General features: G+C 44.4%; 1 protein-coding gene across 1 annotated transcript in view; it reads right to left on the reverse strand.

The window, feature by feature from the left end:
- Positions 1-18,438, reverse strand: part of LOC109865856 (nidogen-1) — a 75,596-nt gene that overhangs the window by 10,770 nt on the left and 46,388 nt on the right. Inside the window, exons 12-15 of the mRNA XM_020454334.2 lie at positions 12,498-12,626; positions 7,793-8,029; positions 7,179-7,351; positions 6,068-6,194 (exon numbers count right to left, since the gene is read on the reverse strand). Coding sequence (XP_020309923.1) covers positions 6,068-6,194; positions 7,179-7,351; positions 7,793-8,029; positions 12,498-12,626 — 666 coding nt within the window. The remainder of the gene's footprint in view (positions 1-6,067; positions 6,195-7,178; positions 7,352-7,792; positions 8,030-12,497; positions 12,627-18,438) is intronic.

The raw sequence follows: 18,438 nt of genomic DNA on the forward strand, positions 1-18,438 counted from the left end.
AGAGCATTAGTGAGGTCAGGCACTGATGTTGGGTGATTAGAGCTGGCTCGCAGTTGGCGTTCAAATTCATCCCAAAGCCGTTCGATGGGGTTGAGTTCAGGGCTCTGTGCAGGCCAGTCAAGTTCTTCCACACCAATCTCAAAAAATAATTTCAGTATGGACCTTTTTTTCACCTTTATTTAACCAGGTATGCCAGTTGTGAACAAGTTCTCATTTATAACTGCGACCTGGCCAAGATAAAGCAAAGTAGTGCGACAAAAACAACAACACAGAGTTACATATAAATAAACATACAGTCAATAACAAAATAAAATAAAAATAGAAAAATCTATGTACATTGTGTGCAAATGTAGAAGAGTAGGGAGGTAGGCAATAAATAGGCCCTAGAGACAAAAATAATTACAATTTAGCATTAATACTGGAGTGATAGATGTGCAGATGATGCTATGCAAGTAGAGATACTGTGGTGCAAAAGAGCAAGAGGGTGTGCTATTTACAAATTGGCTTTGTACAGGTACAGTGATCGGTAAGCTGCTCAGACAGCTGATGCTTAAAGTTAGAGAGGGAGATATAAGACTCCAGCTTCAGAGATTTTTGCAATTCGTTCCAGTCAGCAGAGAACTGTAAGGAAAGGCGGCCAGAGGAAGTGTTGGCTTTGGGGATGACCAGTGCAATATACCTGCTGGAGCGCGTGCTACGGGTGGGCGTTGCTATGGTGACCAGTGAGCTGAGATAAAGCGGGGCTTTACCTAGCAAAGACTTATAGATGACCTGGAGCCAGTGAGTTTGGTGATGGATATGTAGTGAAGGCCAGCCAACGAGAGCATACAGGTCGCAGTGGTGGGTGGTATATGGGGCTTTGGTGATAAAACGGATGGCAGTGTGATAGACTGCATCCCGTTTGCAGAGTAGAGTGTTGGGAGCTATTTTGTAAATGACATCGACAAAGTCAAGGATCGGTAGGATAGTCAGTTTTACGAGGGTATGTTTGGCAGCATGAGTGAAGGAGGCTTTGTTGCGAAATAGCAAGATGATTCTAGATTTATTTTTGGATTGGGGATGTTTAATGTGAGTCTGGAAGGAGAGTTTACAGTCTAACCAGACACCTTAGGTATTTGTAGTTGTCCACATATTCTAGGTCAGAACTGTCCAGAGTAGTTATGCTAGTCAGGCGGGAGGGTGTGGGCAGTTGAAGAGCTGCACTTGGTTATACTAGCATTTAGATTTACTATCACCATTCTCTGTGCATTGTCATGCTGAAACAGGAAAGGGCCTTCCCCAAACTTTGCCACAAAGTTGGAAGCACAGAATCGTCTAGCATGTCATTGTATGCTGTTGTATGCTTCACTGGAACTAAGGGGCCTAGCCTGAACCATGAAAAACAGCCCCAGACCATTATTCCTCCTCCACCAAACTTTACAGTTGGCACTATGTATTCAGGCGGGTATTCGTCCATCAGGACTGCCAGATGGTGAAAAATGATTCCTCACTCCAGAGAATGCATTTTCACTGCTCCAGAGTCCAATGGCGGCGAGCTTTCACACCACTCCAGCCGACGCTTGGCATTGCGCATGGTGATCTTAGGCTTGTATGCAGCTGCTCGGCCATGGAAACCAATTTCTTGAAGGTCCTTAACGAACAGTTCTTGTGCTGACGTTGCTTCCAGAGGCAGTTTGGAACTCGGTAGTGAGTGTTACATGCAATGTGTTTCAGCACTTGGCGTTCCCGTTCTGTGAGCTTGTGTGGCCTACCGCTTTGCAGCTTAGCCATTGTTGTTACCAGAGCTGACCGGGGCAGCTCTAGCAGGGCAGACATTTGACATACTTGTTAGAAAGCAGTGGTGTAAAGTACTTAAGGAAAAATTAACTTAAAGTACCATTTAAGTCATTTTTTGGGGTATCTGTACTTTACTATGTATATTTTTGACTACTTTTACTTTTACTTCACTACATTCCTTAAGAAAATATTGTACTTTTTACTCCATACATTTTCCTTGACACCCAAAAGTACTCGTTACATTTGAATGCTTAGCAGGACAGGAAAATAGTCAAATTCACGCACTTATCAACCGAACGTCCCTGGTCATCCCTACTGCCTCTGATCTGGCGGACACACTGAACCAACGTGCTTCGTTTGTAAATTATGTCTGAATGTTGGAGTGTGTCTGTGGCTTTCTGTAAATGAAAAAAACAAGAAATTCGTGCCATCTGGTTTGGTCAATATAAGGAATTTGAAATTATTTATACTTCTACTTTTGATACTTAAGTATATTTTAAACCAAATACTTTTATACTTTTACTCAAGTAGAATTTTACTGGGTGACTTTTCCTTTTACTGGAGTCATTTTCTATTAATTATTTCTTTACCTTTACTCAAGTATGATAGTTGGGTACTTTTTCCACCACTGTTGGAAAGGTGGCATCCTATGATGGTGCCACATTGAAAGTCACTTAGCTCTTCAGTAATGCCATTCTACTGGCAATGTTTGTCTATGGAGATTGCATGGGCGTGTGCCCGATTTTATACACCTGTCAGCAACGGGTGTGGATGAAATAGCCAAATCCACTCATTTGAATTGGTGCCCACATACTTTTGGATATATAGTGTACATGTCACACCCTGACCTGAGTATTCTTTGTTTTCTTTATTGTTTTGGTTAGGTCAGGGTGTGACATGGGTGATGTATGTGGTTTTTGTACTGTCTAGGGGTTTTGTAGGTTTATGGGGTTGTTGTTTTTTGTTGTTGTTGTTTTACCTTTATTTAACTAGGCAAGTCAGTTAAGAACAAATTCTTATTTTCAATGACGGCCTAGGAACAGTGGGTTAACTGCCTGTTCAGGTTTACCATCTAGGTGTTTATATATGTCTATGGTTGCCTAGATTGGTTCTCAAATAGAGGCAGGTGTTTATCGTTGTCTCTGATTGGGAACCATATTTAGGCAGCCATCTTCTTTGGGTATTTCGTGGGTTATTATCTATGTCTATGTCTAGTTGCCTGTGTCTGCACTTTTGTAAGATAGCTTCAAGGTCATTTTGTTATTTTGTATAGTTTGTTTAGTGTTCGTCTTCATTAATAAATAGAAGATGTATTCACATCACGCTGCGCTTTGGTCTCCTCACTACGACGAACGTGACAGAATAACCCACCTTAAAAGGACCAAGCAGCGTGATTGGGAGGAACAGCGCTTAATGGAGAAATGGACCCGGGAGAAGGACGAATGGGTAACAACCTGGGAGGATATTGAGAGTTGGTCGATCAATCCAGGGAGAGTGCCAGAGCCTGCATGGGATTCTTTGGAACAGTGCGAGGAGGGATACAGGAGAATGGAGGAACGGCGAAGATATAAGGGTACATGGCTAGCACGGAAGCCCGAGAGGCGGCCCCAATAAATGTTTTTTGGGGGAGCACACGAGGAGATTGGCTAAGTCAGGTAGGAGACCTGAGCCAACTCCTCGTGCTTACTGTGGGGAGCGTGTAACTGGTCAGGCACCGTGTTATGCAGAGATGCGCGCAGTGTCTCCAGTGCGCATCTCTAGAATGAGCATCCAGCCAGGACGGGTTGTGTCAGCTTTACACTCCAGACGTCCAGTACGCCTCCACAGCCCAGTACGTCCTGTGCCTGCTCCCCGCACTCGCCCTGAGGTGCGTGTCCCCAGCCCAGTACCACCAGTGCCAACACCACGCACCAGGCTTCCTGTGCGTCTCCAGAGCCCTGTACGCCCTGTTCCTCCTCCCCGCACTCGCCCTGAGGTGCGTGTCTCCAGCCCGGTACCACCAGTGAGGGGCACCACGCACCAGGCCACCAGTGCGCCTCCAGGGTCCATTACTCCCTGTTCCTGCTCCTTGCACTCGCCCTGAGGTGCGTGTCCCCAGCCCGGTACCTCCAGTGCCGGCACCACACACCAGGTCTATAGTGCGAATCGGCAGTCCAGTACGCCCTGTTCCTTCTCCCCGCACTCGCCCCGAGGTGCGTGTCTCCAGCCCGGTACCACCAGTGCCGACACCACGCACCAGGACTATAGTGCGCCTCGGCAGTCCAGTACGCCCTGTTCATCCTCCCCGCACTCGCCCTGAGGTGCGTGTCCTCGGCACAGAACCACCAGTGCCGGCACCACGCATCAGGCCTACAGTGCGCCTCACCAGTCCAGAGCGTCCGGCAACAGTACCCAGTCCAGAGCATTCGGCAACAGTACCCAGCCCAGAGCGTCCGGCTACAGTACCCAGTCCAGAGCGTCCGGCTACAGTACCCAGTCCAGAGCGTCCAGCAACAGTCTACAGACCGGAATCCCCTACGACAGGCCGCAGATCGGAACCTACCACGACAGGTCCAGTCCGGATCCGCCAGAGTCTCCCTCCAGTCCGGATCCGCCAGAGTCTCCCTCCTGTCCGGAGCCGCCAGAGTCTCCCTCCTGTCCGGAGCCGCCAGAGTCTCCCTCCTGTCCGGAGCCGCCAGAGTCTCCCTCCTGTCCGGAGCCGCCAGAGTCTCCCTCCTGTCCGGAGCCGCCAGAGTCTCCCTCCTGTCCGGAGCCGCCAGAGTCTCCCTCCTGTCCGGAGCCGCCAGAGTCTCCCTCCTGTCCGGAGCCGCCAGAGTCTCCCTCCTGTCCGGAGCCGCCAGAGTCTCCCTCCTGTCCGGAGCCGCCAGAGTCTCCCTCCTGTCCGGAGCCGCCAGAGTCTCCCTCCTGTCCGGAGCCGCCAGAGTCTCCCTCCTGTCCGGAGCCGCCAGAGTCTCCCTCCTGTCCGGAGCCGCCAGAGTCTCCCTCCTGTCCGGAGCCGCCAGAGTCTCCCTCCTGTCCGGAGCCGCCAGAGCTGTCAGCCAGCCAGGAGCCGCCAGAGCTGTCAGCCAGCCATGACCCGCCAGAGCTGTCAGCCAGCCAGGAGCCACCAGAGCCGTCAGCCAACCAGGAGCTGCCGATGCCGCCTGTCACGCCGTCGATGCTGGAATCTCCCTCCTGCCCGGAGCTGCCAGAGCCGCTTCTCAGTCCAGTGACGCCCTCTACGATGATCTTCAGTCCGGGGCCTGAGGTAGAGCGGGGTCCACGTCCTGCACCCGAGCCGCCGCCGTGAAAAAGGCCCACCCGGACCCTACCCTTTAGATTAGGTTTTGCGTCCGGAGTCCGCACCTTTGTGGGGGGGTACTGTCACACCCTGACCTGAGTATTCTTTGTTTTCTTTATTGTTTTGGTTAGGTCAGGGTGTGACAATGGTGATGTATGTGGTTTTGTACTGTCTAGGGGTTTTGTAGGTTTATGGGGTTGTTTACCATCTAGGTGTTTATATATGTCTATGGTTGCCTAGATTGGTTCTCAATTAGAGGCAGGTGTTTATCGTTGTCTGTTTGGGAGCCATATTTAGGCAGCCATCTTCTTTGGGTATTTCGTGGGTTATTATCTATGTCTATGTGAAGTTGCATGTTTGCACTCAGTGTTTATAGCGGTCACGGTCATTTTGATATTTTGTTTGTTTAGTGTACTTCGTGTTTTTTTTCATCTATCATTAAAAGGATGTATTCACATCCCGCTGCGCTTTGGCCTCCTCACTACGACGTTCGTGACAGTACATTGAAAGACTACCAAGACAATGGATCACAATCCGTCATTTGTCCGTGTTGTTTCACGGAACTTTTGTTTTTTGTTTACACATTATACTATATTTCATGAATAAGCCTTTATAAAGGCACACAAGTCAATTATGAGAAATCCATGAGAAATAAAACATGATAAATGAAAAGTTAACTATTATCATTCTTGATGCGTTTCATGGACCAGGCTAGCTAGGTTTGAGCTGATCTCAGACCAGTGTACCTCTCACCTGTTGTGACGAGAGAGATTGTGTCTCCTCCTGACTGACTGGCCTGAGACCTGTGTACTAAAGCGGTTGTGACGAGAGAAATGGTGTCTTTTCCCTGCAGGCTGACCTCAGACCTGTGAACAGCTCACCTTTTGTAACGAGATAGTTGGTGTCTCCTCCCTCCAGGCTGACCTGAGACCTGTGTACTGCTCACCTGTTGTGATGAGAGAGATAGTGTCTCTGCCGTCCAGACTGGCCTGAGACCTGTGTACTGCTCACCTGTTGTGACAAGAGAGATGGTTTCTCCTCCCTCTAGGCTGGCCTTGCTGATGGAGGGCCCTGTGATGTCTGTCCAGTACACCATCTTCTCCACACAGTCGTAGGCCACAGCGATCGCCACTCTGTCCTGGGAGCAACACATAGAGACAGAGGGTTTTATTGATTTATGGTTTATTTAGATCGGGACAGATACAAAACACATTGACACATTGAATAGACCAATTATCCAATACACTTTGCACCATAGTAGTGTGTAGCTGGCCTGGTACAAAAAAAATGATTCCTTGTGTTTTCCCTTCTTAACTGCTAATTGGAAACCATTCTAATGTCAGAATATAGGATGTCACACACACACTCAATGGAGCCCCTGTTTACACCAAGAGAACATTGCAGTAATGTTATAAATGTTTTTTTATCAAGATTGTCAAATTTATGTTGCAAGCAGAACAGGAATGACTTTAATAGTGTTAATATCTCGCCCCACTCATTTCAGATGGGGTTCAACCAAATGACATAAGAAATACACAATGTTACATTACATTTCAAAATGGCAGAATACGGTTAGCCAAACAATTGAAGCATTTATGGGGAATCCCGCTGTTCTGCCAGACCATTCCACGCTAGTGAGAAGAAAGAAGAAAAGCCTGAGGACGAGTATGGATGGCCGACTCACACAATCAGGAGATTGTTCAAGTGGCATTTGGGACATTCCAGAGAGTGGGTACGTGGACCCACGACACCCATCAACGCACTCTCAGTCCGGCTAAAGGAAATATCTGACATGCAAGAAAGAGATGATAAAAAAATACTATTTTCATTCAACCTAAGACTGGGGGTCTTAGAAGACAGCTCTGGCCATCTGGTGAGTGGCCATCTTGACAAGGCGTGGTAGGCCAGGGCTTACAGAGGAGTGAGTTACTGACAGAGTTAATCACTCACTCGAGAAGAGAGTGAGTGAGTGAGTTAAAGTTTGTGAGTCAATAAGTAACTTCCCACAGTGCTTGTAGCAAGTGATGTGCAGTGCTTGACTGAATGACTGACTAACAAACTGACTGGCTGTCTGACTGAGATAATGTGAGGTGAGTTGAGGTGCATCAATGTGGAGCCTCACAGGCAGGTGCAGCAGGGCTTTGGCCTCCCCTTTGTTCATGCTGTATCCATCCAGGGGGATTTGCTCGATCTTCCCGCTCTGGGCAAAGAGCAGGTGGGTCCCTGGGGCCACAGGAGAGACATCCGGCCTGGTGGTGGGTCCGATCGGGGGAGGAATAACTCCCCGGTCAATACCTGTCAAGGAAGGACAACTGAAGTTACATTGTCATTTCCCACTGGGCACAGACGTCCTATCCACCTCTAGTTTTGATTTGCATATGATTGAGTTTTCAACTAACCTAAATTAAATGTGAAATCAACAAAACGTTCAACCATGCCATTGAATTTAGGTTAAAAGTTACTTTACTTTGATTACTTTTTGCAAATCCAATCAGTTTTTCACATTGATTTAATGTCATCACATATAACTTTTTTGTTGAAATGACGTGGAAACAATGTTAATTCAACTAGTATGTGCCCAGTGGGTTCCTAATGTATTTTTATTTAGCATGCGGGTGCAAATGTTGAGTGTAATGGAATGGACATGAATGTGCATGAATATGTTGAATATGAATATTAAAGGTACAAGCCAAGGATGACCAATCGCCCCCTCCGTCTTTTGAGGCAGTCACTCACACAAAGGTCTTTGGCCGGGGCCAGTTCTAGTGTTGGAGATCTCCTGACCATTGCCGTCCACACACCAGCACTGCCCAATGCTACCGTGGCACTGGGTAGGCTCGTAGGCACCATGCTGGTCGCAGGTAGGAACATACTGACTGACGGCGGGGCGTAGGTGGAAGAAGGAAAACGAGCCTGTGTTGGAGGAGACCTGGATGCTTTCTCTGTCTCGCTCGCACTGCGTCTTCTCATGCTCTGGAATAAAAACAGAAAGATGACATGAGAGAAGTAACAAAAGAAATAGAAGAAATTAAGAAGATAAAAATGATCCTACATGTCCTTTAGAAAGGTTTCTAAGAAATTGCTCTTTCTTTTTAAAGCGCTGTATAGCTTTGGTTTTAATATAATCTCCTTACTGTATGACATGGCACATGGCAGTTCAAAACTAAAGTTACTTGCCCACTACTAATGTGGATAACATGGAATAAGGAGAGAGCCGATGAGCACATGATTTAAATGCAGAATCATTTTTGCAGTCACGTAAAGCAGACATAGGGGACAGGGTGACATCTGGAATGTAGTGTCTCGCTGAAAGACTTATCCCAAGGGTATCTGTCCGGTTAACCACAGACTAGTCATAACAATCTCAAACAGCTGCACCATACAATCTGTGCTTTGCACAACGTCTGGCAGCAGCAATCAACAAAAGCCACCAAAAAAAAAGACAACTAGTCAACGATGGGAATGGTTGTCTCTGAGGAAAGGTTGTCTCTGAGGAGGAGATCAACGCAGTCTTTGTCAGATGGTCGTTAACTGTCGAGATGCGAGGAGGACAACCAGGACAACTCTCACAGGGTCCAGATGCTACAGTGTATACTACAAGGACAAGTTCAGACAAAGGAGGACAAAATGATGCCCCCTTTTCAGACGGGTTGTACAAAATATGACAAAACTGTGGAGGCAGAGGAGAAAAGGCTATAATTAGCGTGGTGGAGTACATACATGCAGTTGACACCTGGATTGGACTTGAACAAAGAGGCAACAGCTGAGAAAGATGCCAACTCGCAAACAACCCAAGGTACATGACATGAAAGCTGCAGCCTATTTTTTATTTTATTTTTTATTTCACCTTTATTTAACCAGGTAGGCTAGTTGAGAACAAGTTCTCATTTACAACTGCGACCTGGCCAAGATAAAGCATAGCAGTGTGAGCATACAACAAAGAGTTACACATGGAGTAAACAATTAACAAGTCATAGAAAAATAATGGAACACTTGAATACACATACCCTAAATTCCCAAACATACAGTGGTGAGTTGAATCAAAAAGAAAATGTATTGGTTGTTAAGTCAGTAGGGGTAAGTGATACTTTTTCCTATTACTTCAGTTGTTGTTGTTTATTAAATGTTTAAATTCCTGGTTGTAACTCCAGGGCATCTTTATCTTTATGTTCAACTGAATTGGACTATTGACCCTGGGCAAAAGTAGTGCAATATATACAGTGCCTTGCGAAAGTATTCGGCCCCCTTGAACTTTGCGACCTTTTGCCACATTTCAGGCTGCACACATAAAGATATAAAACTGTATTTTTTTGTGAAGAATCAACAACAAGTAGGACACAATCATGAAGTAGAACGACATTTATTGGATATTTCAAACTTTTTTAACAAATCAAAAACTGAAAAATTGGGCGTGCTAAATTATTCAGCCCCCTTAAGTTAATACTTTGTAGCGCCGCCTTTTGCTGCGATTACAGCTGTAAGTCGCTTGGGGTATGTCTCTATCAGTTTTGCACATCGAGAGACTGAAATTCTTTCCCATTCCTCCTTGCAAAACAGCTCGAGCTCAGTGAGGTTGGATGGAGAGCATTTGTGAACAGCAGTTTTCAGTTCTTTCCACAGATTCTCGATTGGATTCAGGTCTGGACTTTGACTTGGCCATTCTAACACCTGGATATGTTTATTTTTGAACCATTCCATTGTAGATTTTGCTTTATGTTTTGGATCATTGTCTTGTTGGAAGACAAATCTCCGTCCCAGTCTCAGGTCTTTTGCAGACTCCATCAGGTTTTCTTCCAGAATGGTCCTGTATTTGGCTCCATCCATCTTCCCATCAATTTTAACCATCTTCCCTGTCACTGCTGAAGAAAAGCAGGCCCAAACCATGATGCTGCCACCACCATGTTTGACAGTGGGGATGTGTGTTCAGGGTGATGAGCTGTGTTGCTTTTACACCAAACATAACGTTTTGCATTGTTGCCAAAAAGTTCAATTTTGGTTTCATCTGACCAGAGCACCTTCTTCCACATGTTTGGTGTATCTCCCAGGTGGCTTGTGGCAAACTTTAAACGACACTTTTTATGGATATCTTTAAGAAATGGCTTTCTTCTTGCCACTCTTCCATAAAGGCCAGATTTGTGCAATATACGACTGATTGTTGTCCTATGGACAGAGTCTCCCACCTCAGCTGTAGATCTCTGCAGTTCATCCAGAGTGATCATGGGCCTCTTGGCTGCATCTCTGATCAGTCTTCTCCTTGTATGAGCTGAAAGTTTAGAGGGACGGCCAGGTCTTGGTAGATTTGCAGTGGTCTGATACTCCTTCCATTTCAATATTATTGCTTGCACAGTGCACCTTGGGATGTTTAAAGCTTGGGAAATCTTTTTTTATCCAAATCCGGCTTTAAACTTCTTCACAACAGTATCTCGGACCTGCCTGGTGTGTTCCTTGTTCTTCATGATGCTCTCTGCGCTTTTAGCGGACCTCTGAGACTATCACAGTGCAGGTGCATTTATACGGAGACTTGATTACACACAGGTGGATTGTTCAGAGTTGGATCATTCAGAGATCCTCACTGAACTTCTGGAGAGAGTTTGCTGCACTGAAAGTAAAGGGGCTGAATAATTATGCACGCCCAATTTTTCAGTTTTTGATTTGTTAAAAAAGTTTGAAATGTCCAATAAGAATCAACAAACTTTTTTAACAAATCGAAAACTGAAAATTTTTGCAAGTTTGAAATGTCCAATAAATGTCGTTCCACTTCATGATTGTGTCCCACTTGTTGTTGATTCTTCACAAAAAATACAGTTTTATATCTTTAGGTTTGAAGCCTGAAATGTGGCAAAAGGTCACAAAGTTCAAGGGGGCCGAATACTTTCGCAAGGCACTGTAGGCTATTAGGGACGCAACCCAGGAGTCTGTATTCAGGAGTGTGGCTCTATTCCAGCACATCCATGTGACATGTTCCAGGCCTTTGGCCCTAATTGCATGGAGAATGAGTAGCTATGTTGGTCTTTCTCGTGGGGATTGTATGTTATCTATCAACACCAAACTTGATTATATCAACACCAACCTCCCTTTCCATTCCTGTATCCTCCCTATGTAACATCTGTGTGTTGTTATACCCATCCCCGCACAGGAAGGCTGCACAGTGTCAAATGGCAACCTTTAAATGTCATTCGAAGGGGGGAGGGAAGAGGGGGACATGTGGTCAAGGCACACCAGAAACCAACAGACACTCAGTTCAGAGTGAGTTTCAGAATCCCGAAGCAAACGCATACGCACATACCCTTCATCCATCCTCCCTCCCCCTAACATTTCCATATTTTAGCACGCAGTCTCATGGAATCCTATATCAGTCTTATGGAAGTACACTCTGTTCCGGCCTTCGCCTCAATCCACGTTCTACCATGCTGGGAGCGTTCCATGATTAAATAACTTTCTATTGGTGCCAGGCGATGACACAACACTAACTTGGCGAACAGACCTCCATTAGTAAAATGCACTGTATATACTGTTAAGTCCACTATGGCTTGTGTTGACGTTCAATGTAAACAGTTCGTCTCTGGTGTATTATGCTTTCCTTTGATGACAAATCTGTCTCGCTCCGCCGCCTGGACTCTCTCCCTCCCTCTCCCTCTAAACCAAACTATACAGTTAGGAGCTTCACATGTTCCAACTGTTGGCACTAAGACAGAAGAAGTATAACTAAGGCGAATCCTAACATTTTGAGGGGAAGAAGATGGCTGATCAGAGCTCAAACTATACACATTGAATGTACAGTATTTACATACTTCCGGGACATAGCCATATAATTTAGAGGTTTCTTCTGAATGCATGCCTTCCCTTGCACATTTTAGACTACACTGCCTCTGGCTGCTGTTTAACTTAGAAGTATCAGTAGCCTTGTCTGAGACAAAATGGCCCATAGGGTAGGAGCCTATATCCTGTTTCTGCAGCATGAGGCAGCTTAATGTACACACCCTGTCCATTTCCTTAAAGGGCCAATCTGCACATCACAACTTGTAAATGTCTCATGAACTTATTTCAACTGCCGTACCCCATCAGAAACCCAAGATATAAGCTTATTTTACTCCAATGTTTTTTAAATATTGTAATTGTAAACAAACAATGTATATCTTTAAAACATGGGTAAAACTATAATTTTGATGTCATAGAAGGTCAGTTCTTGCATCCATAGCTCCATCTATACATTTGAGAATGGTTACATTTCTCCAGTCCCTGAGCTATTTACCAAAACACTTGCCGGGTGTTAACCTTGTTATTATTTTGAACTGCAGATTCACCCATTTTTAGAGTTGTTGGTATGACTTGACCAGGGATCAAACTTCTGTTTGGTTCCAAATGAAGAAGAACTCCTCTTATACAACTTGGGGTTTGAAAATGTGATTTATTTACACCAAAAAGCACAGGGGTTACCTACCCGGGGAGCCAGGTGTACACTGGAAGCCGTCACCATGGAAACCAGGGCGGCACTGACAGGTGAAGGAGCCCTGAGAGTTATAACAGACGGCGTCCCGGTGACAGCGACCTTGCTCACACTCGTCAATGTCTGTGTGTGAAACAACAGACAACAACAGTTGCTAAGTTCAACTGAAAATAAGGTATCAACATATTTAAATATATAGCTGAAATAGACAGTCAATAGGAATGTGAATATGAAATCCTGCAATGGAAATATACCAAAAAATACACATTCATATGTATTGGTATTGCACTACGCCTTTAAAAAGTATCTAAATCTGAAACATACATTCATGACATGTCACATCCTGTGTTATATAGGGAAAGAAACAGCATTATTTAGATAATAAAAACACATTGTGAAGTTTAGCGTTTGATAGGGACAAAGAGACCATTCTTTGGATACAACTTGGATGTAACACACCCAGCTCACTACCCCGACCTCTGAAGTATATCTCTAAGGCCAACAAATGAAAAAGGAGTTCTCCAAATTCTACAAGGACATATGGAAATTCCTACAGCTTTCGTTTGGTGGCGGGCCAAGTCACGTTGGACGAGGGAAAATAAGAAATACAGGGATGGATGGATGGATGAATAAAACGCATGACCAACGAGCTCCCCAGCTGTAGGGCCGGGTTGTGTTTGCATTTCCTGTCCAGGTGCACACATTTCCTCTCGCAGGGGCCTCCGTGTGGGTGCATTACAACGAGAAGGACTCAGAGGGTTCAATCTAGAGAGACCCAGTGGAGAGTTTAGAGAGAAGACATGGTCTGTTTTTTTTAAAGCTGAAGGGTTTGTGTGTTTCTGTGGTGTCTGGGGGGGTTCTGAGAAAGGCAAAAGACAACTTTATTTTTCATGTTGGACAGTAAAGTACACTATTCGAATACGGCATAGTAACTAGACAAGTTCTACAAAGGCAAGTCTAGACATATCTGAAGTAACCAATGGGGGGGGGGGTCATACTCAGACAATCAGAGAAGGGACATATTATTGTGGCCCTGGTAGCACAAAATAATCAAAGGTTTGACTGCACAGAGATGCTTGGGGAAATGGTCACAACGGTGGACCACCGTGTGTGTGTTTCAGGGGAAGGGGGTGTATCTGATCTCCATCACCTAGGACTTGACAATGGTTAATCAAATCTCCCCTTTTTGCTCAATTTTGCATCTCAAACAGCTGCAACTGTATATGCGTTCATAAATCATGTCCTTTCTTGAGTTGGGATCAGGGAAGGAACAACTGTTGAGCATCTGAGCTTATGGTTGTTTGTGGGGGAAAGGGGTTTAGTGAGTGAGTGTGTGTGCGTGTGTGTGCGTGTGCGTGTGCGTGTGTGTGTGTGTGTCCATCTGTTGCTAGGGGGTAATGATGTAAGGGACAATATAAGATTAATCACAATAATGGATTGCTAAAATAATAATTGCTTCCCAAAATGAATTTTTGTAATGGCAATCCTGGTTATAGGTAACAATCCTGGTTATAGGTAACACTCCTTTGCATGAACTGCCTACATTATTATGCATTTTATTTGTTAATTATGGAAATTAAGATACGCTGGATTTTATATATATATATATATATATATATATATATATATATATATATATTTCAAAAGCAATATATAATGCAAATTGAGGTGAGGGCAATGGAAATGCTTTTGGCGGTTGATCTGTTTCTGTTCTGTGGGTGGCACTGTGTGCTCTTTTCCAAGGATGGGTCCCGGTCTCTCCGGGACCATGGGATCCAGGGGGTCAGGGGTGGTCTGCCAATCATTGAGATGACAACACACCTTGGGATGGGGAGGGGTTTTAGCGGGTGGGAATAGTGGGGAACAATTGGAGGTTTACTTAGTAGCAATGCAAATATCATGGTATAGCTATATGGACACTCAATCATCATGTTACTTTTCAATGGTGAGTTTACAAAAATATATTATGATAAATAGATTTGAAACTTGTATCTCACTATGGTAAATGGTGAAAAACGTATAGCCATCTTTAATTGTAATGGCTTAGTAGATAATGAGAAAAGATCATCAGTATTTACCTGGCTAAAAGAGTATAATATAATATACAGAATAAAGAATATAAAGAATATAATATACACTGCTCAAAAAAATAAAGGGAACACTTAAACAACACAATGTAACTCCAAGTCAATCACACTTCTGTGAAATCAAACTGTCCACTTAGGAAGCAACACTAGTGTCCAGAGCATGGATGCGCTACCAGGAGACAGGCCAGTACATCAGGAGACGTGGAGGAGGCCGTAGGAGGGCAACAACCCAGCAGCAGGACCGCTACCTCCGCCTTTGTGCAAGGAGGAGCAGGAGGAGCACTGCCAGAGCCCTGCAAAATGACCTCCAGCAGGCCACAAATCTGCTCAAACGGTCAGAAACAGACTCCATGAGGGTGGTATGAGGGCCCGAAGTCCACTGGTGGGGGTTGGGCTTACAGCCCAACACCGTACAGGACGTTTGGCATTTGCCAGAGAACACCAAGATTGGCAAATTCGCCACTGGCGCCCTGTGCTCATCACAGATGAAAGCAGGTTCACACTGAGCACGTGACAGACGTGACAGAGTCTGGAGACGCCGTGGAGAACGTTCTGCTGCCTGCAACATCCTCCAGCATGACCGGTTTGGCGGTGGGTCAGTCATGGAGTGGGGTGGAATTTCTTTGGGGGGCCGCACAGCCCTCCATGTGCTCGCCAGAGGTAGCCTGACTGCCATTATGATGAGATCCTCAGACCTCTTGTGAGACCATATGCTGGTGCGGTTGGCCCTGGGTTCAATGCTAGACCTCATGTGGCTGGAGTGTGTCAGCAGTTCCTGCAAGAGGAAGGCATTGATGCTATGGACTGGCCCGCCCATTCCCCAGACCTGAATCCAATTGAGCACATCTGGGACATCATGGGGCGGCAGGGTAGCCTAGTGGCTAGAGCATTGGACTAGCAACTGGAAGGTTGCAAGTTCAAACCCCCAAGCTGACAAGGTACAAATCTGTCGTTCTGCCCCTGAACAGGCAATTAACCCACTGTTCCTAGGCTGTCATTGAAAATAAGAATTTGTTCTTAACTGACTTGCCTGGTTAAATAAAAGTAAAATAATATGTCTCGCTCCATCCACCAATACCACGTTGCATCACAGACTGTCCAGGAGTTGGCGGATGCTTTAGTCCAGGTCTGGGAGGAGATCCATCCGCCACCTCATCAGGAGCATGCCCAGGTGTTGTAGGGAGGTCATACAGGCACGTGGAGGCCACACACACTACTGAGCCTCATTTTGACTTGTTTTAAGGACATTACATCAAAGTTGAATCAGCCTGTAGTGTGGTTTTCCACTTTAATTTTGAGTGTAACTCCAAATCCAGACCTCCATGGGTTGATAAATTTGATTTCCATTGATAATTTTTGTGTGATTTTGTTGTCAGCACATTCAACTATGTAAAGAAAAAAGTATTTAATTAGAATATTTCATTCATTCAGATCTAGGATGTGCTCTTTTAGTGTTCCCTTTATTTTTTTGAGCAGTGTATATTGTTTACAGGAAACTCATTCAACAATTTCAGATGAAGTTGTGTGGAAAAAGGACTGGGGGGGGCGAAATGTATTTCTCCCATGGGCAAAGTAATTCAAAGGGGGTGATGAAATTAATTTACAGTAATTTTGATCCGAATATGTAAATTGTCCAAACAGATAGATGGATGATTTTAAATATGTTATTTGACCATAAACAGATATGGCTCATTAACCTATACGGTCCAAATATTGATGATCCACGCTTCTTTGAAAATATATATAATGATTTATCAACTCTACAAGCAATATGAGACTATTATTATGGCGAGAGATAATAAAACGGATTTAAATACCTCTATGGACCGTAAAGGAAATCCCCCTACAAACTATCCCCTGCATGCACATAAAGAAATCACAAATGTCATGGAAATATTGGAACTCGTGGATATATGGAGGCTTAAATATCCTGACTTAGTGACATATACATGGCGGAGGCTCAATGAAGCTAGTCGTCTTGACTACATGTTAGGGGACAGAATGCGGTCGGACCATCAAATAATTGGCTTATACTGTATATTACTTACAGAATTTACATGTGAGCGAGGATATTGGAAATTTTATCAAACCCTATTGGATGATAACTTGTTTTTAACTAGGACAGAACAATGAATAAAGTTTACATACACTCAATTAGTATTTGGTAGCGTTACCTTTAAATTGTTTAACTTGGGTCAAATGTTTCGGGTAGCCTTCCACAAGCTTCCCACAATAAGTTGGGTGAATCTTGGCCCATTCCTCCTGACAGAGCTGGTTTAACTGAGTCAGGTTTGTAAGGCCTCCTTGCTCGCACAAGCTTTTTCAGTTCAGCCCACACATTTATATAGGATTGAGATCAGGGCTTTGTGGATGGCCACTCCAATACCTTGACTTTGTTGTCCCTAAGCCATTTTGCCACAACTTTGGAAGTATGCTTGGGGTCATTGTCCATTTGGAAGACCCATTTGCGAGAAAGCTTTAACTTCCTGACTGATGTCTTGAGATGTTTCTTCAATATATCCACATAATTTTCCCCCCCTCATGATGCCATCTATTTTGTGAAATGCGCCAGTCCCTCCTGCAGCAAAGCACCCCCACAACATGATGCTGCCACCCCCGTGCTTCACGGTTGGGATGGTGTTCTTCGGCCTGCAAGCATCCCCCTTTTTCCTCCCAACATAATGATGGTCATTATGGCCAAACAGTTCTATTTCTGTTTCATTAGACCAGAGGACAATTCTCCAAAAAGTACGATCTTTGTCCCCATGTGCAGTTGCAAACCGTAGTCTGGCTTTTTTATGGCAGTTTTGGAGCAGTGGCTTCTTCCTTGCCTTTCAGGTTATGTCGATATAGGACTCGTTTTACTGTGGATAGATACTTTTGCAACTGTTTCCTCCAGCATCTTCACAAGGTTGTTGTTCTGGGATTGATTTGCACTTTTTTGCACCAAAGTACGTTCATCTCTAGGAGACAGAACGCGTCTCCTTCCTAATACTTGCATACTATTGTTTGTACAGATGAATGTGGTACCTTCAGGTGTTTGGAAACTGCTCCCAAGGATGAACCAGACTTGTGGAGGTCTACAATTCTTTTGAGGTCTTGGCTGATTTCTTTAGATTTTCCCATGATGTCAAGCAAAGAGGCACTGGGTTTCAAGGTAGGACTTGAAATACATCCACAGGTACACCTCCAATTGACTCAAATTATGTCAATTAGCCTATCAGAAGCTTCTAAAGCCATGACATTATTTTCTGGAATTTTCCAAGCTGTTTAATGGCACTGTCAACTTAGTGCATGTAAACTTCTGAACCACTGGAATTGTGATACAGTGAATTATAAGTGAAATAACCTGTCTGGAAACAATTGTTGGAAAAATGACTTGTGCCATGCACAAAGTAAATGTCCTAACCGACTTGCCAGAGCTATAGTTTGTTAACAAGAAATTTGTGGAGTGGTTGAAAAATTAGTTTTAATGACTCCAACCTAAGTGTATGTAAACCCTCGGACTTTAACTGGAGGTACAGCTAAATCCCTTATTGTGTGTCACACTTTTAAAAGTGCCTATAGAGGCCATGCAATTCAGTACTCATCTCTAAAACAAAATAAATGTAGGTCAAAAGAGTCCATATTAACAAAGGAAATGGAAGGACTAACAGTACAGATAGATAGCAATAAAAACTGTACCATGGAGGCTCATAATAAGTTATTGGGAAAAACAAAAATAAATGAAGGACCTTATTCAAGAAAGATCAAGTGTAATATATTATTTAAAAAATAAAGCGAACTGGAGGGAATATGGGGAAAATTCACCAAATTCATAATTAATCTTCAACATAGAAATGCTGCCA

The sequence above is a fragment of the Oncorhynchus kisutch genome, linkage group LG20, assembly GCF_002021735.2.
Source record: "Oncorhynchus kisutch isolate 150728-3 linkage group LG20, Okis_V2, whole genome shotgun sequence".
NCBI lineage: Eukaryota > Metazoa > Chordata > Actinopteri > Salmoniformes > Salmonidae > Oncorhynchus > Oncorhynchus kisutch.